The following is a 23413-nucleotide window of genomic DNA, read 5'->3' on the forward strand; positions in this document are numbered from 1 at the left end:
CGACACAGATCGGACATTCTCATCATTCTTGGTGCTTCTGTCAAAATAAACCTGGATGGTTGATCACAACAACATGGTCCACCTGCAAAAGCTCATATCTCCCCTAAAACAGTTCACTCATGTGTCAAAACTACATTTCTTTCTAATCTGAATAGTCAGTGTCCCCAAAATGCATCGTCCCTTTGGCATTGTGTGAGTACTGCCATACAAAATGTTTAGATGTTTTGTCACTATGGCAGAGGACCAACAGTATACAACAGAAAAGAGTAGCCTCCAAGGTTTGACATCACAGATTGCACTCACACTACCAAGGAAATGATAACCATTTTTTATTCACGTGCAAAGAAAGTTTCATACATATGTAAAAAGAAAATGTACATTACAGTAGTAAATTGTATGAACACAAAATCAAAAAACAAGGACTTATTCAGTGGTCGCTGTACTCATTCTCCCGCTGCACAGTGACTGGAATACTTCTCTAAACTGTATAAATTATGTAATTCCATAGTTTACAGTAATTTGTTCAATATATTTCTTGTCATATTTAGTATCAAAACATTCCACTAGTCCACCTGCTAGTATAGACCTACCACTGTGGGCAGGTGCACACAAAATCTCTACAGTAAGTTATACATTTTTTGCCTCACGCACAGTGCCCTGTCCTATACAACATATAATTCCATCATAGATTACATGGAGTACATACCTGTTTTCCCTGTGAAAGGTTTGGATGATGGAGGAGCCTGTAGAGCGAGGCACATTAGGCTGCACTTGACGACCTGCCTCTGACATTGTGAGGCCATGGTTTATGACATGGTTTATAATTGTGGCCCGAATTTCATTCGGGACTGCACAGTGTCTTCGTGCTCCTCAGCCTCCTCTTCCCCCTATTCCTCCACCACGCATTCTCAGTCCTCCTCTTCTTCTTCTTCTTCCTCCTCTTCCTTGAGGAAGAACTTCCCCTTGTCCGTTTGCTTGGCCTTGTCTATCCATGTTCAGAGATCTGACTGGCTCTGGTCAAGCTCTATATATCTGTGTTTGGCAGCACACAATCATGGAACACACCTGTGTGTGACACCTAGTTTCACCTGACTGTCAATGACTGTCATCAGTTTATCAAATATTCAAAGAAATTCATATATGGTATTCATGGTATTATGTTCTTGACTAATTTTGACAATTGAACAGACGGTTGTGCATGCGAGTACTTATACAATGAAATCATGCTGACATGTTTTGGAGAGAATGATCATTAGACTGAGAATCAACTAATCAGTTTAGATCTACAAGATCTATTCATTTGGAAAATGTGCTAAATGTGGGCTAACTGTATAACTGTAGGCTACTTGTACTTAATCATTTGCAAAGATGCACTGAGACAATTGAGACATGTACTAAGGCATTTGCCATTTGATAAAATGAATGAGAAATGCCATTCTGTTGTGAACATTTGCCAAGAGGTTTGGAGGTTTGTCCATGTTATTTTGAGAATGTAATTTCTGTTTCAAGAAATGAGCCAAACCAATGGAGAAAAACTGTAATATTATTCATGGTAGTGACGGGAATTCTGTCTCGGCTCACTAAAAAGAGCCGTCTCTTTCGGCTCCCAACTGGCTCTTCACGTTGTTTTGTTACTTTAATTTATTTATTATCAACAATAATCCTTTATCATCTGCAATGCTCACGTGCAGATTGAAAAGGAATAAAAGGGGAGAGAGTTCTTATTTTGTTTTTCTCTGCTTTCTGATAAAAGAATGTGTTGTGTGTGTCTTTTTCCAGCTATTTGTAACAAATGTACAGAGAACATACAAACTGAATAAAATATACACACAAGCCAGCTTTTAATTTAGTTAATTTAGTTTAAAGGAAACCATAGGTTAATTTTTTTCATTATTGGAAATTATTTATAACAGATCTTGGTTAACCTCCTCAGTTCAGCCATGGCCTGCTTTAGTTTCCTTTAAGACAAACTTTCTACTGATTGGTTTAACGTCACAATGACAAGATTTGAACAGTAGTTAGGAGCAGCAGCTGTGCTCGTAGTCAAACTTCTTTTACTTTATGTGGTCTTTATTAGCCATCCAGCTTATGCAAAGTTTGTTGTGGTCATGTGGTCATGTCATGTGTCGAGATCGTTGCTATGGTTTCCAAGGAAAAAAAACATGGTTTTGACATTCACGGCTCATAAGACTGTCATGTCTTCTGTAGTATTCTTATTACAGTTTTTCTCCATTGGTTTGGCTCATTTCTTGAAACAGAAATTACATTCTCAAAACTCTAAGATCGTTTGGCAAAACACTCTTACAGTTTAGCACAACACTATAGCTCACTTGCAAAAGCTCATATCTCTTCCAAAACTGTTCACGCAGGCTTCAATCTAAATCCCTTTCTCATTTAAATAGTCAGTGTCTCCAAAATGGCAAAGATCCTCCTCAATAGCTTTGGCTCATTTCTTGACACAGATCGGACATTCTCATCATTCTTGGTGCTTTTGTCAAAATAAACCTGGATGGTTGATCACAACAACATGGTCCACCTGCAAAAGCTCATATCTCCCCTAAAACAGTTCACTCATGTATCAAAACTACATTTCTTTCTAATCTGAATAGTCAGTGCCCCCGAAATGCATTGTCCCTTTGGCATTGTGTGAGTACTGCCATACAAAATGTTTAGATGTTTTGTCACTATGGCAGAGAACCAACAATATACAACAGAAAAGAGTAGCCTCCAAGGTTTGACATCACAGATTGCACTCACACTACCAAGGAAATGATAACCATTTTTTATTCACGTGCAAAGAAAGTTTCATACATATGTAAAAAGAAAATGTACATTACAGTAGTAAATTGTATGAACACAAAATCAAAAAACAAGGACTTATTCAGTGGTCGCTGTACTCATTCTCCCGCTGCACAGTGACTGGAATACTTCTCTAAACTGTATAAATTATGTAATTCCATAGTTTACAGTAATTTGTTCAATATATTTCTTGTCATATTTAGTATCAAAACATTCCACTAGTCCTCTCCACCTGCTAGTATAGACCTACTACTGTAGGCAGATGCACACAAAATCTCTACAGTAAGTTATACATTTTTTGCCTCACGCACAGTGCCCTGTCCTATACAACATATAATTCCATCATAGATTACATGGAGTACATACCTGTTTTCCCTGTGAAAGGTTTGGATGATGGAGGAGACTGTAGAGCGAGGCACATTAGGCTGCACTCGATGACCTGCCTCTGACATTGTGAGGCCATGGTTTATGACATGGTCTATAATTGTGGCCCAAATTTCATTCGGGACTGCGCAGTGTCTTCGCGCACCTCGGCCTCTTCTCCCATTCCTCCACCACGCATTCTCAGTCCTCCTCTTCTTCTTCTTCTTCTTCCTCCTCTTCCTTGAGGAAGAACTTCCCCTTGTCCGTTTGCTTGGCCTTGTCTATCCATGTTCAGAGATCTGACTGGCTCTGGTTAAGCTCTATATATCTGTGTTTGGCAGCACACAATCATGGAACACACCTGTGTGTGACACCTAGTTTCACCTGACTGTCAATGACTGTCATCAGTTTATCAAATATTCAAAGGAATTCATATTTGGTATTCATGGTATTATGTTCTTGACCAATTTTGACAATTGAACAGACGGTTGTGCATGTGAGTACTTATACAATGAAATCATGCTGACATGTTTTGGAGAGAATGATCATTAGACTGAGAATCAACTAATCAGTTTAGATCTACAAGATCTATTCATTTGGAAAATGTGCTAAATGTGGGCTAACTGTATAATTGTAGGCTACTTGTACTTAATCATTTGCAAAGATGCACTGAGACAATTGAGACATGTACTAAGGCATTTGCCATTTGATAAAATGAATGAGAAATGCCATTCTGTTGTGAACATTTGCCAAGAGGTTTGGAGGTTTGTCCATGTTATTTTGAGAATGTAATTTCTGTTTCAAGAAATGAGCCAAACCAATGGAGAAAAACTGTAATTCTACCTAAACATGTATATTTCAAAATGGCTGTTAATTCTCACAGATCCCTTTGTATTAACTGGTTAGAAAAGACAGGGCAATAAGCTGGCTCTTTGGTACATGATTAACATTGTGAATTGTTCATACCATGATCTTTTTCTAAACTTTCTAAACACCAAGCAGTTTGATTGAATAAACAACAAATGTAAACTAAAAATGATTTTAAAAAATTATCAGTCAAAATCAAAGAATACTCACTGGACATAAAATCTAGTACCCTTTGTTATTGTCCCATTTTTGACCCACTAATACACCACATCCTTGTACTGTTGGAACACATGTGACTCTGTAAAGCCATGAAGGGAATCTTCTCCTACCGCACTGCACAGGCACAAAAACAAGAACATGAAGTGAAAGTTTTAAAAAATGAGAACTGAGGCAAGTATTTCAAAACATGAAACAAAGACAACATGACTTTAAGGAACAAAGTAAGACATCACACATTACTGTAGTGCTGTTAACATGCAACATATTTAATGCATTATGTGATTTTTCCTAAAGAAAAATAACAGCCACGTGGATTGTCAACATATCAAAATTAGATCAAAGCACCTGAGCTGTGCTAAAGTTCACAGAGATGAGAGAACTTGAGTTATGGCTGAAAACTGCATGTCTTTGTCTAACATGTAAGCTGATGTTTGCTGATTAAGATCTGATAGTGCTGACAACAGCATTCAGACAGATAATCAGTTACAGTGAGTGTGAAAAATCTTTTGAAAAGAACAAACAATTTATTTGAGAAAAAACCCTGACACATCAGAAAAAAATGTTCATTTAGAGTGTGTTTTGAAACATTTTCTCTCATGTTTCTATGGTAAATACAAAGCTGCAGTCAGCACACAATGACATGTTTATAAATCCCATGGAAGGTTTAAATAAATATGTAACAGCATCTTTAAAGTTCATTAATAATCTATTCAGGCCAACATGATAACAACCCTCCACCAAAACATTGAAAAACAATCATGTACAGTATATAACAAGATATAGGTGATATAAAGCATGTAGGTATTAGTCTTCCTGTCATTCAGTCAGTCAACTGTTCTGTACCTACAAAAAGGGTCAATTAAACATGTTCTAGTTTTGCAGGTGAGGGTTCATTGCAAGTGTATCATTGCAGGTTCACAGTATGTGAAGTGTGTCTCACTGTGGGCAGTTAAAGTGAAGGCTGTGGTTTTCCTGAAAGCAAGTTCTCTTGATGACATTTAATGTAGGTGAGAGTCAAAGCAGTCAGTCAGACTGCTGTAGTCTGTTCTGCACATTCACATTGTTCTTTTAATCATGGCTGATCTCCTGCTGCTAGTCGTTCTCATGTGTAAGTTAAACTTCTTACCAGGTTCATTTGTTGTTCATGCCATCTATTCCTTAAGATGTGCTTACTTATAATGGCTGTCAGGTGTTGTTATTAACATGTTTCTCTTTCTTACATAAGACTTCTAAAACTAATTTACACTTTGAATTTTTTTTATTGTTTAATCTATTTTGTTTTTCCTTCTTCAGATTCTTTTCATGAAATTAAAGCACAAGGTTAGTCTCAGTTTCATGTTTTTTTATCTCTGTATGGGATATTTACCATTTTTCTGGAGCTTTTCTACAGTAACTCAGCTTTGCTCATCTTAAAAACTTTTTATACGTATGTAAACTATTTAAAATAAAATCTGTCTATATGTAATTTCAGCCAGTCTTCCGCCTGAACTAATGGTGAATCCACCTGCAATCACAGAGACAGACTCAGTCACACTGAGCTGTCAGACTCCATCATCTGTTTCTGTGCCTCAGTGTGATTTCTACATTGCAAGCCAGAAACTGTCCAAAGGTTCCTCCTGTGTGCAGACACTGACAGGGACTGAGCTCTTGAAGACTGCACATAAGAGTTTACCAGCTGCGGTTGAAGTGAGATGTTCTTACACTGTACAAATTGATACTTTTAAACATACATCTCCTGACAGCGAGCCATCCACCATCAACATAAACAGTGAGTGACAAAAGTACATGAACAGTTTATAATATGCTTCAATAGTAATTATGGGGTTGATTAGTTATTATCTCAGTGCTTGCAATAATTATAAATCAAAATGTAATAATTATAATTCTACAATATAAAATATATATTATAGATGCAAATGTGCTTAATTAATCTAACATGTACCTGAATTTTTCAGATCTTCGTCCACCTAAACTGACAGTAAACCCACAGAAGATCACAGAGACAGACTCAGTCACAGTGAACTGTCAGACTCCATCATCTGTTCCTGTGTCTCAGTGTTATTTCATCATTTCAGGAGATAAAACTGCCAGAACAGCTCCTTGTCTGCGGACTCTCACAGGGTCTGAATTTCTGTCATGGACACGTCAACGTTCACCTGTTACACTTGAAATGACCTGTTATTACACTTATATATATAAATCTCCAGTGAGTAACATGTCACCAATCACAATACAAAGTGAGTAAATGCTACTGCAATGTACTCCCTGAGTGGTTTCTATTATTAAATTTTATTGCCAAGTAAATAAAACCTTGGTTTATTTAACTTGAGAAATGTTTGCATTTTTTTAGCCCCCCGTCCCAAACTTAGAGTGAATCCACGGATGGTCACAGAAACAGACTCAGTCACAGTGAACTGTCAGACTCCATCTTCTGTTAATGTGTCGGAGTGTTTTTTGTACTTCATGAGAAGAAGAAAATCTACGTCCATCTCCTGTCAGCAGACACTTACAGGAACTGAGCTCCTCTCTATGGCACAGCAGAGTTCACCTGCTGAGTTTGAAGTGACATGTCTTTACATGTCTCAGCATATAGGAGGACAATACCAGTCTCCTCACAGCAACAAATATTCCATCAGCATACAAAGTAAGTGATCACGCTGTGAGTGAAGAGGAACATTTTCATGTGCATCAGACTTAACCATGTAAAAAAAAAACCCTCTCAGAACAGTTTCTATTATTAGATCTTATTTTAAATAAATTAAACATTTGCTTATTTTATTCAACCAATTTTTTCCATTTTTTAGATCCTCGGCCTGAACTGACAGTGAATCCACAGATGATCACAGAGACAGACTCAGTCACAGTGAACTGTCAGACTCCATTATCTGTTTCTGTGTCTCAGTGTTATTTCATCATTTCAGGAGATAAAACTGATAAAGCAGCTCCTTGTCTGCAAACTCTGACAGGGTCTGAATTTCTGTCATGGACACGTCAAAGTTCACCTCTTACAGCTGAAGTGACCTGTTATTACTTTTATATACTTAAATCTCCAGAGAGCAGCATGTCACCCATCAACATACAACGTGAGTAAATTCTGCTGAAGTGCACTAATGTGAGGATGTTTGTCTACAGTATCAGTACAGAAAACATAGCTGCTCTCAACTTAAGGGTTGTAGGAGGAAATTGTTCCTGTGTATCAGACTTGATCATTTTAAAAAGTAAAACTCTCAGATCAGTTTCTATTAATATATTTTATTTTTAAGTAAATGAAGCATTTGCTTATTTAACTAAAGAAATCTTTATATTTTTAGCTCCTCGGCCTGAACTGACAGTGAATCCAATGATGATCACAGAAACAGACTCAGTCACAGTGAACTGTCAGACTCCATCATCTGTTTCTGTGACTCAGTGTTTTCTGTACTTTATGAGAGGAAGAAAATCTACGTCCATCTCCTGTCAGCAGACACTGACAGCAACTGAGCTCCTCTCTATGGCAGAGCAGAGTTCACCTGCTGAGGTCAAAGTGACATGTTTTTACACATTAGAACATAAAGGAGAACCACATAAGTCTCTGCATAGTAACACGTCCTCCATCAGCATACAAAGTAAGTGATCATAACATGCGGCTCTATAGTATACCTCTGTACAGTATGTGCATAAAGTTTAGCTTTTATAAACCAAAGAATGAAACTAAAAACTGATTTTTATAAAGTTTTTAATTTACATGTAACTGATGTTACATTCTTAAATAAACTGCCATTTGTTTGAATTAAGGACTAAATCTATTTTATATAAAATTTCCATTGAGTAACATGTCAGAAATTACAGCTATTATAGAAAGTGAGTAAATACTAATGCAATGAACTAATATGAGGATGTCTGACAACAGTATCTGTAGAAAAAACCAGCAACTTCTCTCAACTTGTCGGTTGTTGTAGTGAGGAAAATTTAAATATGCATAAGATACATAAGCAGTTTCTCTTATTAGGTTTTATTTTCAAATAAATGAACATTTATTTATTTAACTTGAGAAATCTTTAAATTTTTAGCTCCTCGACCTGAGCTGACAGTGAATCCACAGATGATCACAGAAACAGACTCAGTCACAGTGAAATGTCAGACTCCATCATCTGTTTCTGTGACTCAGTGTTTTTTGTACTTTATGAGAAAAAGAAAATCTACTTCCGCCTTCTGTCAGCAGACACTGACAGGAACTGAGCTCCTCTCTATGGCACAGCAGAGTTCACCGGCTGAGGTGGAAGTGGCATGTTTTTACATGTCACAGCATAAAGGGGGACAATACCAGTCTCCTCACAGTAACATATCCTTCATTAACATACAAAGTAAGTGATCACAATGTGCTGCTCTCTATTGTACCTCATTACAGGATGTGCATTTATTTCTACAAAACCAAAAAGGGAAGCTAAAGCCTGATGTTTATAAGGTTCTGTTTACCTTTAATAATGTAATCTACAAGATTTTAGGCAGTGATACATATTTCCATCCTTGAATAAACTGCCTATTTCTTGAATTAATTTAAGTCCGTCCAGGAAGCAGAATTTTGAGTATTGATGGATGTATTTACAGTGCATTATGTGTTATCCACTGACGTCAGATGACAGCAAAACAATATTATAGGGCTTCAGCTACCGATTATTTTAGTAATTCAGTGAGCTTCCATATTAGAAATTGCAAAATTTACTGCGTATAAGATCTGTCAAAAACTCGTATTTGTAATTCATATTTAAATTATATATATATATATATGTGTGTGTGTGTGTGTGTGTGTGTGTGAATGTGTGAGTGTGTTTGTGTGTATATTTATATACAATGTATTTTAAGAAAGCTTTATCTTAAATTGTAAAAAGTATAAATAATTGAAAATATAGTCAAAGGTCCAATTAAACAAAGCAAGATATATATGTAATCTAAACTAAGGCACAAAATGATACAATGGTCTAGATGTTAATAATAAATATTAATAATAATTCAGTGTCCAACCTAACAACTCTCAGGTCAGTGGATCAGAGTTTAAATGCCCATTTATATTTTTATTAGGTTGTTAAAAAAGTTTTTTTGCTATGTTTTTCAATATTAATGCAGTTTAATTAGCACATTATCTGATATGATTTCACTTTCAGTGCGAAAAATGTTACAAGAGTCTTCAGGTTAATATGGTTTAGCCCATGTTTGCTGCAGATACCACTCCCATGTACAATAAGACTGTTACCTTCAGCCTTCAGCAAGCTGTATGATTTAACCAGTCTGGTCTCAGACTCAGTTCGTCTGCATATTTTAATACTACTTTTGGAGGTTTACTGCAGATTTTTTTCTTTGTTTAAAAAAAAATAGCAGTGGATGGAGCAGCTGAAGAGTTTGCTTTTCTTCACGTCGGAGTTTGTTGATCAGGTGCTTTGATGACGGACTCACGCTAAAGTAAAGGTTTTAATGGTGATTACAGGAACTTTGCTGCTGTTTTGACGTTAGAGACACATTTTGTTTCACTCACCTTGACCTCACTGTCTCGGTAACGCCACTTGCGCATAAACAAACTCCGGCTCCATGTTAAATTGTGTCAGCGTCATCATCACTGTTCCTATTGTGTTATCAGTGTGTGGGTGGGATCAATGTTGTCAAACCTTTTATTCACACACTGCTTCTAAATACTTTTGTATTGCAGGTCTTGTTCTAGTTGTGTTTACTTAGTTTAATACATCGGAGCACTACAGAGCCGCGTGTTAAAGGAAGCATCGATGCAAAGGCTGTGTCGAGAGTTTTTTATAATCACTCAATCAGTATTAAAGACAAGTGTTGTAGGGCTAAGTGTAAAACATTGACACTGAGCTGTTGTATGGCAGTATTGCAGTAGTGGAAGAAAAATGCCTTTTGTGGTGAATCCACAAGAAACTCAAATAGTGAAACAATCACTACACAATCTTCTTTTATTGCAGCTGAAAAAAACACTTTGACCTCTGCTCCTCCCCCATCTATGGACTTTACAAGTCACACAATCAGGAGAAACACAACGATTGGTAAGATTTTTACAAGTGAGAAATGCCCAGGTCAATTGCTGTGGTGCTTTTTTGACATTTGGAGATATTCATTTCAGTGGAGACTACTTCTTCTCTGACCACACCAAGGACATCTTCAGGTGAGCGAATTTTCTTAAACCGTGTATTCATCATACTAGAAGGGTTTTGCTTTGCATATCAGTGATGTTTGTTCTTTTCCTACATGTCATTCAGCATACTTTGCTGCTCTCAAGACTGTAAAATAAGACTAAAGACTCAACAAGTTTATTGTCATTTCGTATGGTGTTACTCAGCCTGAAACAAAATACTGTTTCTCACCAGCCTCTACAGTGCAATAAGCAATACAGTTTAAAGAGAAAAAATACAGATTAAAAAGAATGAGTTTAAAAAAGAACAGTAAAAAAAAGGCATAAATAGCATAAAATCTAAGTTCTATAACAAACTCCAGTCACATTCATTCGGGTTGATAGCAGCAGTCCTTTCACAGAAGATGATGGGTAAATTAGGTAGTGTGTGTATCTGGGGAGTGTATTGTGTGTGTGTGTGTGTGTGTGTGTGTGTGTGTGTGTGTGTGCGTGCGTGTGTGGATAGGGGCAACACAGTCTGCTTGTTGATCTTACAGTGTAGCTGTGTGAATGGCTGTGTGGGTGGGGAGGGGGCACAGTCCATTTATCAGTCTCACGGCTTGTGCAAAGAACCCTTCCAGCATCCTGGTGGTTCTGCAGGTGATGCTGATGAGAGAGGGGGCACCAACAATCCTCGTGGCAGTCTTAACAATCCTATTAAGTTGGCGCTTCTCGTAGGACTTGCGGCTGCCAAACCAAGCTGTAAAACTTTGCGTCAGGATGTTTTCAATGGTGCCTCTATAGAAAGTTGTGAGGTGAAGTATGGAGAGTCCTGCTTTCCTGAGTCTCCTGAGGGATTGGAGACGCTTTTGTGCTTTCTTGATAACTGCTGTGGTGTTAATGGAGAAAAATAAATAAGAGATTTGTTGCTTTTTAACAGTAAATGTCTTTCTCAGTTACTTCCACCAGAATGGGAAGTAAGACTGACACTTGTTTGTGGTCTGTGCTTTTCTAGTACCTTCTGCTCTTAAACTTCTACCTGTAGTTGTTACTGGTTTTGGTGTAATCGTGGGCATCATCTCACTGGGAATGGCTCTTGTCTGTGTGAAAAGAAGAAATGGTAAGGATAGTAACAATTCCTTATGTCATGTAAAGCCTCAAACCTTTTCTACAGTCTGAAGTATTTCTGATCACACTATATTCTAAAAAGTTTATACACAATATATACACTGACCAGCTCCACCACCGTTCTGTTCATAAACCGACTGATTTCTGACCTCCATATCTTTTACTTCTCTTACATACTTACACGCTTTCCCACAATTTTCTTATTCCTCCTTAAGACTCAGCATTATGTTTCAGCTGCTCCGCACCAACACTCACAGCTTCAACACACCGGTGAATATATTAATCTAGCTGTTACTCTATTGATGTCACATCCTGACGGTGTGTGGTGACTTTTAGAGGAAGAAAAACAAAGATATACTCCTCCTGTCCCGTGAATGAATAAATAATCTATTAATTAATTTAAAAAAAAATTAATTAAAGCCTCCCTTATTGTTTAACAAACCCTATCTTTGGTAAATTGGACCAGATTAAAACATACCGCTCTTTTGCTGCTCTCTCCTTGGTAGTCTTCACCTCTCTGCACTCCTTCCTGTCTGTAGAATTGTAAAATGTTAATACTGCTATCGTTTACGGTGGCCCTGAGAGACCAAACGGACTGCAACTTCAGAAAACACTTGCAAAAAGAAAAACGCTGCAAAAAGAAAAATGCTGCAAAAAGAAAAACACTTGCAAAAAGATAAATGCTGCAAAAAGAAAAACACTTGCAAAAAGAAAAATGCTGCAAAAAGAAAAACACTTGCAAAAAGAAAAATGCTGCAAAAAGAAAAACGCTGCAAAAAGAAAAACGCTGCAAAAAGAAAAATGCTGCAAAAAGAAAAATGCTGCAAAAAGAAAAACGCTGCAAAAGCACACAAAGCACAACGGAAATAGGAAAAAAGACAACGGAAATGTTTCTGGGGAGACAATAACCGGACGGACCAGTTGCACGAACCAAAACATGTATGTATGGTTGTATCCCAATTCAGGGACTGTTTCCCAATTCAGGGTCTGCAGCCTTAAAGTACGCAGCCTTAACGGTCCTCTAGCCTCCGTTGCGCTGCCCAGGTTGCCTAGCAACCATGATACTAACAGCTGGAAACATTTCATACAGCTTTGTTTGACAGAAATGAAGGAGAACATATTTTGTACATTTGTTTCTACATGAGCTTTGTGTGATTTGATAAGTATCTGAGGCTGAGACCACAGGACTGTAAAACATGATTGTTGGGCTTCATTTCTGTTCTGAACAGTCATTTAAGATTAGCTAGTAAATAACAAATAGCTAATGTTGTTCATGAGACTAAAGTCATCTCTTACTTTAGTAATGTAAATATAATATGGAAAATATTATATTAATCATTATTAGTTATTACAGCAGTGAACATGAACTCTGTGCCAAACACTGAGCTTCAGTTAGGATTCAAGTTGCATTTATTTATATTTCCTATCACCTTAAATCTTCACTTAAAGACAAGTATCTGTGACAGTGTATATATAGATGTATTATATATAAGAGACAAATATTGTTCTTTTAATATGTTGGCATTACTAAATTTGGCTCAATGCTTATATATGTGTGGAAGAAGCAAATGTACGAGCTGTGATAACTGTGTCTGATAGAATGAAGAGTAGACTGATATATGAAATATTCCTTTATTGGGTGAGAAAATCAGACCATGTCATAACTGCTTTAAGTCATACAGAATAGATATCAGAGCCTTAAATAGGCTGACTTCTGTTAAATGGGTCAAACTGGGCAGAAAGTATCCAAACACATAACATCCTTATAGAATATGATGTAACACTATAGATCAACTTACCTCAGAATATATAAAGCATATAAACAATTACAGCGATATGATGCAACAAACACAGCAGTGCTACTAATCCAAAATACTCAAAGCTTCATAGAACTGAAACAAACAATTATTTTTAGCTCCATTCTGCTGCTGATACATACTTTAGGTTTCTGAACATTAAACTTGTTGCTGCCTTTCACAGTGTGTAACTTGAAGGCCCTGAGTACTTTCTCCCACACTGAAAACACTGGAATGATAAAATTATTTGAACATTACCTAATAAGACTGATTCAGGACAGACAATTAGTTATGTTAAACTTTCCTAGCAGTCATTCACAAACAGGGAACAGTCTGTCTATTCTCTCCATCTGTCAGCTGCTGCTGGCTCTTCCTCCTCCTCTTCCTCACACACTGCTGAGTTTGTCCTGGTGGATCATCAGGGGTGCAAAGCCTCACAGATGATGTGCAGCAGTGGGTCCCTCAGTCTGTCCTCACTCTGGACACTTGCAGTCGTCACACATGGAAATCAAATGTGTGATAAGCTGCAGGATTCAAACACAAGTGTAACTTATAAACACATGTTCATACTTTTATTCCACAATCAGAGAGAAAGAAACAGAGAGAGAGTGCAGGACAGACAGACAGGTGACAGTCTCAGGTGTTTACACTGCTACAAACAGGAGGATTTAGTGTTTGTGTTATTAGGAGTGCTAAACAAGAAGAGTTCCCAGCTGGTACAGTGGACACATGTGTGACTCCTGTAATTAAAGCATCTTTCTTTCAGCTTAACGAGTGAACTGTCAGCTCGTTCAAACACACGTTAAAGTCCGTTTGGCTCGACACCACCGAACAGAGGAAGCAATATAACATAGCTAACATTAACAGTGCAGTGAATCCTGCTTGTGCCATGATATTCAGGACTGCAAACCGAGCAGCATCACTGACTTTCAGCTTGTTGTGTTTGTGGATATATGACTGACTTTAATTATCCATAAAATCATCACATTCTCTGTAAGATTAAGGTCGACTATCGAACGGCGTATAAAGTAAAGACTTTAAAACAAAGTAAACGCTGAAAGTACAAACATCGCTAATGTCACATAACTTTGCCGGCATGTGGCCAACAGTAATGTTTTAATGTTCCTCATTATTAAACATTTGCACATAAATAAGTGACATAATATTCAGAACTTACTTTTGAAAGTTTACTCTTTGGCCGCTCTGCTTCCACTTCTTTGAAGTGTCTCCCAGTCCCAGTGCACTTGTTAGCATGTTTTGGTTCGTGCAACTGGTCCGTCCGGTTATTGTCTCCCCAGAAACATTTCCGTTGTATTTTTTCCTATTTCCGTTGTGTTTTGTGTGCTTTTGCAGCGTTTTTCTTTTTGCAGCATTTTTCTTTTTGCAGTGTTTTTCTTTTTGCAGCATTTTTTTTTTTTGCAGTGTTTTTCTTTTTGCAGCGTTTTTCTTTTTGCAAGTGTTTTTCTTTTTGCAGCATTTTTCTTTTTGCAGCTTTTTTCTTTTTGCAAGTGTTTTCTGAAGTTGCAGTCCGTTTGGCCTCTCAGGGCCACCGTAATCGTTATCTAACTATCGTGGCTCAAAGAGTAGGCAGTTCGTCTTGTAACCGGAAGGTTGCCGGAACCGGCCCGAAAAGCGCTATATAAATGCAATCCATTATTATTATTATTATTATTATATTTACTATTAGTTAAAAATGATCAGCTGTGATGATCCTGATTTTAACGTGTATCAAATATATCTATATTAAAAAATAATCTGAGCTGAATTAACAGCACAAGAACTCTGTGACGTGGTTAACTGCCAATATGTACAATGAGATTAAACATCAATGAAAAAAGTAAGTAAACATAAACAGTTAAACTCCGTACATTTGGTCAACTAAGTGATTACTCCGAGATATTAATCTAAAAGTCTTGATGGAACCTCCAACCGATTGGCTGGACATGACAGGCATTCCCTTCTCTATCATTAAAACTTTCAACACCTTAAAGGAGTTATTAAAGATTTCTTACATCATAGGCCAAAGTGGCCAATGAAAGCACAGTCAGTGTTAACTTGTCTAGCACACTAGTCCTGTCAAGGACCAGACGTTTGTCTACAATGAAAAGACAGCTAGTTGCAAACGCCAGGCCTCTCAGCTTGACAAGCTTTAGTAATTGTTCACACACTAGTGCTGTGCAATACTGCAAATTTTGGTATCAGTCCGATACCAGGTAAATTAACAGTAGTAGTGCCAGTACTAATACTTTTAATCTTTAAAGAGATCTTATGTAGGGGAGAACAGTGTATCATGATTTATGAGATGCATTATCGTGTTAGGGTACCTGGGTTGTTGACCCAGTGTTTTCTGTTAGAGTTTTGAGTCTTGTTTATTCATTCTTATGTTCTCTGTGTGTCTTATGTTTCACAGTTCAGTTTGCTTGTGCTCAGGTTTATCAGTATTTCTAGTTTAGGTTGTCTTGGTTGGTAATTGGCCCCATTCATGTCTTTGTCTTGTCTCTGTGTCCTTCCCTCAGCATCTCCAGGTTAAGTCAGTCCTATTTACTTGTTTGCCTTGTTTTCTGTTTTCCCAGTTGTGCCACTGTGTGCGTCTCTCTCATCTTTCACTCCATCACCCTCTCTCTCCTCCCTCTGTCCCCTGGGTTTAGTCAGTCTGTGTCTCAGTGTGTGTTTCTCCTACTTCTTGTTTTACTTTTATAGTCTCCTGTCTGGTGTGCGTCATGTTTAATTTTGTTTCCCGCTGTCTCATTAGCAGCCCTTTCTCACTCTCGAGGCGTAACATCCAGATGTTTTGTCACGTCCCGCGGCGCTCCTGAGGAACGCGAGGTATGCACCGGGTTATGGATGAAATTCAGTGGAATGACGGTCCCACGGTAATAGACGTTCCAGCCCTGTATTCCAGCCCTAAACCTAACCTTATCCCTAACCATAACCTTATTCGTAAACTTAACCAGCACTTTAATGATGTTAAATAGTGTTTTCCCAAGTGATTTTAAGAAAAAGAGCAAACGTGTAGATTGAGTGCAAACGGTTCTCATATTTCCTCATTTTTCCAATCTCTTCATTTAGGAATGTGTTGGGTGCCCGGAAATGTAATATGATGACAATTTGTCGCCTAGCATAAAATGTTACGCTTTGGGAGTGAGAACGTGTTGCTTGTTAGTTAGATTACGTTCAGCTGAATTCCACTTGTGTTTTGTTCCCTCATTTGCGCTCATGCATTTATTGTCCGTCTACCACTGTCAAGTGTCGCAATCTCCCTCTTGCTATGTCCTTTCTATATGTCCATTTTGTACCTGCCCTTAGCCTTCCCAGTGTTGTTATGTATCTATCAATCAAGCAATAAAAAAGTGCTCTGACTTTTACTAAACACAATAATTAGTTAACACAGTAAAAACCATACTTTTAGCTTTTCTAATATATTAATACTGTGTTTCTTAGAGAGCTGGAATGTAAATGTGCCCATCTTCAAAATACTTTGTGTCAGCTTCTGTTGTTTAAATGTGCTAAAAAGAATTGACATGACAGAACAGAGAATGGTTTAAATATTTTTCATAGTGCATGTTTGAAGTATATTTTTTAATTTAAAAAATATATAGTAAAAATGTATTTAACAGTGGGGTGCATGCATACTGAATAGAAGCAACCTATGATCCAATTGCATTTGTATCAGTCCAATACTGATACCAGTGTTAGTATCGATATTATCGATATTTGGCTCAATCTGCCCACCCTATCACACACCCATGAGAATGCCTATCCCCATATAGATTTCAAGTAGTATTCTGCTTCCAGAGTCAATTGACAGCTGCCACAAAATGACAGGGTTTTTTCTCATGCCTGTTTGGATGGATGCAAACATGTCACGGTGAGGTATGCTGGTGTGTTTGTGAAATGGACCCAAATGCAGGAGAGGAGACGGTACTGAGCTTTAAATAAAAGGCGAGCCTTTATTAGGGCTGATAACAAGAATGCAAAACAAAAAAAATATGAACAGTGGTGAGAGCTAAACTAAAACCTAAACGGGAAAAAACAAGGAAACACTATGACAACTATGAAAATGATTTTGAGCAGGAGCATGAAATAAACTATGAAATACCAACATGAACTAGAATCATGAATAATACAGACGACCTGACACTGAACAACTTCTCGTTTGGCTCTCAGCGAAGGCGGTCGCACTTTTCTCCTCTCCTCCTTACCCTTATCTTCCCTGCTTAGCCTCTGTGTCCTTGTCTGTCTCATGTGCATTACTTTCCCTGGAACAGTCTCTCACTGTTGTTCTCTAAAACCTAAAAGAGAATTATGGATTTGATCAACTGGTCTCTGAATGCTATTGACACCCTCTTCTCAACGAGAAGTCTGGGCTCGGGAGAGCCCGAGTGCCCTGGAGGGACTTTCCCTGCCGGATACACGATGGACGGGTGGCAGAACTGGAGAGTCATGTGCCTGGCGGGACTGTCGATCGAGGACGCTGAAGATATCTACCTATTCGGAACCATGATAACAGGGTTCTTGCTGATCGGAGCTGGCATGGCCCTGACTTATCGGAGAATTGAGAGAGCGGAACCGGCTGTGCAAACCCCCCCAAGGCTGCCCGCTGGAATCGAAGCGACGGGACGAGTCGCGACCTCTCACAACGAACGCAGCATGGTTAACACCTTGGAGACGCTTACAGCTGCTGTGAAGGCTCAAAACAACACCATTGAGCGTATGGTGGGATACATCAGAGAGGGCCCTGCTCAAAATGAGACCTTTGAGCGAAAGTTGGATCACATCACAGAACGGATCACTGCAGTTGTGAGGTCTCAGAATCAAAAGAATGACAACACCACGGATCAGAAGTTTGATACCATCATGGGGAGGCTCGCGGCTCTCCAACGGGAGATCGAGAGACCAGCATCAGAGTGTTAAAGATCAGCTTTGAAAATTCTCGTGAGCTGCTCGCATGACAAGAAAATCAACAAAATCAACAAATTCGGGATCACAATGCAGACACCACCACGGCGCCAGCTGCAGGCCCAAGGCTGAAGCCGGACAAACACTCCCTGATAACGACTGTGTGATGACTACTCTCCCCATCCCATGCAAGGCCACCTGGGTTGGCTGGAGGACTGTTTACTTAGCCTGATAGGGCGAAGGACACTGTCTCAGCTGAATTATGGACACGCACACACACACACTTACACTGATAAGCACTCACTCATCTCCCCTTCCCTTTCCAACGCCTTCGATGCTTGTTACCTCCTGGAAACACGAGGCGGGTCTGGGCCCGCGCTGGCGAGTCGGTGCAGTGGCAGGATGGCTGCTGTGTTGCCTGGGATTACTCCTTATCCCCTACCCAACCCTGTTGCTGGTCACGTGCTCTATAATGTTGTGCTGTGGACATTTATGTGCTTTTCTGTGCAGAGGAGTTTTTTTGTTTCCTGTTCTCATGCTGTCCTCCTGTAGCCCAGCATGAGTAGAGGTCTCTTTTTTTCCTCTTGTACTTTTCCCATTGTAATGTCCATTTCAGTGGTTTTTTCTGTATTGCAACCGTTCTCTGACTTGTATCCCCATGTGATGTCTGTGTTGTGTGTGTAAGGTCGGGGGGCGGGTTCATTCCACTGCAGGGCAACCTGCCACTGCATGTGGCGAATAAAATTTGAACTTGAACTTGAACTTGAACAAAGGAAGACAGAGGACTTAAATACACACAGGAGGTGATCAAGGGAAGTGGAAACACATGGGGATACAACTGACTGAAATGACCATAATGACAGTGTAAAACTAAGCACACTGAACATAGAAACACAAGACTTTCAAAATAAAACAGGAAACATCGAGAGACATAAACATGACAACACAGGCTTGACAACATGAAAACACGCAGACAAGAAATACATGACATACTTACACAGAAGATCAGAACAGACTCACACAAGGCGACATACAGGAAAACCTGAACTAAAATAAAACTCAACTTAAAACTATGTGATAATACCAACAAAAGAACATATTTTCAATATAATATAAGAAAGCAAAAATACAAAATGAACTCAAAATGCTGGACAAAAAAGGTATGAGAGAAGCTTAATGACAGATTGCTGTTTGGGATTAAAGCAGAGAACACTTTAGTATGTATTAACTAAAAATCACTTGACAATTAATGCTTTTCTTTTTCTCCGTGATGTAACATCACTGTCAAATCCACTATGACTTTAATTAATAAAATATTTATTCTTTAATTATTTCTGGTATTGTGTTTAATAGGATGTCCTTGAGTGTTGTCTTTTTGTCCCCCTGTGTGGTAGTTTTTATACTGATTTTAGTTTTGCCTTTTGTTGTAGATAATTTTTCAAGCACAAAAAAAACTGACCGAGGAGGATGGGTACTTTTCTTTTTCTTTTTTGTTTTAATAAAATTCCCTTTATCTACTAATAATTCAGGTTCTTAATTACAGGTCATTCATGACTTCTCCTCTTACTCCTTTTCTTCTCTTCTTATCAAACAAGATGTCTCCAAATGATACTGAAGCCTTCAATATGACCAGTTTGGTCCCTGGTGATGACCCACCTAAAGGTAAGCTATGCCTTTTTGTTTCCCTTTTTAAATTTTGGTCTGCATTTTGTTACAGTTGTATAACAAGTTACATTATTTTGATGATAAACCAAAATGATAAAATTTAATGTGCAAAGCATTTAAAAAAATAAACACCATCTTAGTGCATGAATATCAGAGGGGTATACTACAAACCAAGAAACTAGAGATGGACCGATTCGATATACAGTATGGGTATCAGTCCGATCCTGACGTAAATTACTGGATCAGATATTGCAGAGAAAAAAATAAAATCCTATCTATTAAATATCACAAAAGCACCTCACAAAACTTGCGACATTGCTTATAACCCACAGGGGCGGATCTAGAGGAATGTTCTTAGGGTGGTAAGGAAATCAAATTGGGGGGGGGGGGGGAGTCACATATATGCAGGTGTCCACCAGCATATGTTTGAAAAGCCCCTGTTTTCAAACATATATGCAGGTGGTCATGTATGGTTGAAATGATTCAAATGCAGTAAGTGCATGCTTTTCATATAAATATAGTCCATAACTTAATTATTTTCTCTAGCCCATATAATTAAACACTTTAGTTACATAAAACATGATTTTCCTGTAAATTTTGATTTTACTGTATAGCCTGTATAATAAATAGGTATGTAGCCCAATAAGTATAAAATCCAGAAAGCTACACAACATGGGGTGGTTGCTTTACAAACACAAGTCTAACTTAAGTTTCAGTTTTTTTGTTAAAAAAAAATCTAATTGTTACATGCTTAAATTTACACAAACTGTCAGAAATTTGCACTGTCATGAACACAAATTTAAACCTAATTTTTCATGATTTGTTGGGTTGGACCCTCTGAGGCCCAAAATATAATGAGCCAGTTTTGACTCCTTTTGATTTTACATTTGTATTTCACGTTCAAATTGCTTCATTTTATTTTTAGTTGTTTTTTCATTGACATACTGTGTTAACACAACTGATCTGAAATCACACAAAAAAACATAAAATCCTAGTAACATTTTTTACTGTAAAAACCACAGATCTGTTAAGTAAATTATTTTTATAACTTGAAATGAAAATATAAATTGTACATTTTGAAAACTTATGTGCATATTTTGTAAACATATACAACTAGTTATCTAAAAATGCAGCCAATACAACTGGTGTTTTTAAAATTTTGTACAACCATTTAAAAATATTACTATAACTAAAATGAGAGAACAATTAGGTCTCACAATAAGATGTCCCACAAATTTATTTGTGCCAGTAAAAAAAAAAAAAGTTTTATGTCCATCAGAATATAGAGGAGAACACCACAGGGATAAACCCTAGAGGTCTGGTACAGGAGGTGTATCACTCCTCTTTTTCACCTAGAGACAGCATTTACATTCCCTTTGTGACATTCATTAGTACCACCACTCACACACAAAACAAAACAACTACACAACAGACTAACTACGTGAAACAACACAACACACAAATTAGATACTCCATGCTAAACATCACCAAACTCCCACATCTCAAAACTCTCTCTCTCACTCTGTCTCACTGTCTACTCTACCTTCATTCCCGACTGCACCTTTTGCACATTCTGCGATATTCATTTCATTTCTGTCATCCTGAATATTATGTATATAAGATGTAGATTGGTTATTTATGGTTGCATATGTGGTGCATATGTGCATGTGTACGTATATACATACAGGGTGGGCCATTTATATGGATACACCGTAATAACACGGGAATGGTTGGTGATATTAATATTAAAGTATATGTGAGGGGGCAAACTCCTCAAGATGGGTGGTGACCATTGTGGCCATTTAGAAGTCGGCCATCTTGGATACAACTTTTGTTTTTTCAATAGGAAGAGGGCCATGTGACACATAAAACCTATTGGTAATGTCACAAGAAAAACAATGGTGTGCTTGATTTCAACGTAACTTTATTCTTTCATGAGTTATTTGCAAGTTTCTCTTTGTTCACAGCCATTGACATGTCGAAGAGGTTAACACGTGAGGAGCGGATCGAAATTGTGTTATCTCACATATACTAATGTGCCACAAACAGGACTTTAATATCACCAACCATTCCCATGTTATTACGGTGTATCCATACAAATGGCCCACCCTGTGTATATATATATATATATATATATATATATATATATATATATATATATGAGATTAAACAATAAAGAGACATGGAAATTGTAGTGTCACCAAATAAATGTGAAATTATTTTAGTGATCAAGTAGATATTCCCTGTGATAAACAGTCTACAAATGTAACTGATCACTTTTCTAATCTGTGTTCTAGTAGCTGCAATTACAACAGTTTCAAAACAGAAGTTTGTTAAAAGAATAGGACCAAGCATAAAAAAAATAGATATTTTCTATTTCACCATCTGAATATGAATACTTGCCATGACAATGTGACATGAAGTTTGCTGGGCTTTATTTACTGCTGTTTTCTACATGTTGTTTATATCAAATTTATTCCTTCAGTAGTGAATTGATATTGCACTTACTGGATATTATAAAAACAAGAATTAGTGAAAATATGTCATTTCCACCCAATTTTAAGTCAAAAGTTCTAACATAGACTGGTCTGGACCAGGTAATGTGTTCATTATAGGTTACCATAGCGATGTAGTTGGTAAAAAGAGATCCACTTTTGTGACACTAAAATCTCCTGCTTTACATTCAACTTACCTTGCTAACCCAATAATTTTGCTTTATGGTAAACTCCTCAGACCTTTTCCTATTTCAGACACATTAGATTTTTATGCATAGAAATACGAAGTGAAATAAAGGTAACTCTGATTCTGTCTCACTCACAGGGTCTAATCAACTCAAAAGACAAGAGTCTCAAACTGAGAGTGTAAGTGAGACAAGTGCATCCTCAGCATTTAATGTATTTACTACAGAGAAAATGCAGATGCAAATAACTTTTGCTCTATTTTATTTCTAGTCTTCCTTATACCACTTGTACTCCAGCATCCCTGAGGAGCCAGATGAAACACCTTCAATGAAATCAGACCTGGCATACAGCACTCTACAGCCACACTGAAACACATTAAAAAATATTGAATTGGGATAAAACAGAAGATAAGACTGAAAGGTCATTACACATTTAAGCCATATTGATAAGACAGGAAACTATTTTTCTTTCTTTCTTTTTTTGTAGCAATCTCACCTGGATAATATTTCTACTTAAGACAATAATTTCCAAAAGATTAATCAAGTCTGGTCAATCATACTTTGTAAGTGCATGGCTTGCTTTCTGGTGTCAGCCCAGAACTTTGTATCACCAGTGCATTGAGTATTATTCAAGCAGTATTTGTGCTTTCTACAAAATGTGTTCTGTAGAACATTATGGAGGTTTTTTTATATACTGTCATTACTGTGCCTCACAAGGGCAATGCCAGCAAAAATGCTGGAGCTTGCTATATGTTTATCTACCTTGTTAAGAATGATCTTAATAAGGGCACCACCTTTAAAAGAAGGAAAATCAATAAAGCAATTAAGCTAACTGATTAACCGTTAATTTGAGGATTCTAATAACTAAAATCATTAAAATCAGTGGGATATCTAAATAAG

General features: G+C 37.6%; 1 protein-coding gene across 1 annotated transcript; it reads left to right on the top strand.

Moving 5' to 3' along the window:
* The first annotated feature begins 6268 nt into the window (after nt 1-6268).
* On the top strand, nt 6269-22883 carry LOC118453677 (uncharacterized). Its single transcript, XM_087841312.1, has 12 exons — nt 6269-6485; nt 6599-6892; nt 7053-7331; nt 7560-7853; nt 8298-8591; nt 10200-10280; nt 10358-10399; nt 11361-11465; nt 19599-19639; nt 19764-19830; nt 22654-22694; nt 22785-22883. The coding sequence occupies exons 1-12, from the start codon at nt 6419-6421 to the stop codon at nt 22881-22883; spliced, it is 1704 nt and encodes a 567-aa protein (XP_087697438.1). The 5' UTR covers nt 6269-6418.
* Nucleotides 22884-23413: the final 530 nt, after the last annotated feature.

This window comes from Neolamprologus brichardi, chromosome 5, assembly GCF_056152115.1.
Source record: "Neolamprologus brichardi isolate AB-2024 chromosome 5, ASM5615211v1, whole genome shotgun sequence".
Taxonomy (NCBI): Eukaryota; Metazoa; Chordata; class Actinopteri; order Cichliformes; family Cichlidae; genus Neolamprologus; species Neolamprologus brichardi.

Excerpts from the sequence above, each read along its gene's own strand:
- LOC118453677 (XM_087841312.1), top strand. The coding sequence starts at position 6,419 with ATGACCTGTTATTACACTTATATATATAAATCTCCAGTGAGTAACATG. Across the intron at positions 10,400-11,360 it reads CACACCAAGGACATCTTCAG|TACCTTCTGCTCTTAAACTT; the intron begins GTGAGCGAATTT and ends GTGCTTTTCTAG. Across the intron at positions 22,695-22,784 it reads AAGAGTCTCAAACTGAGAGT|TCTTCCTTATACCACTTGTA; the intron begins GTAAGTGAGACA and ends TTTTATTTCTAG.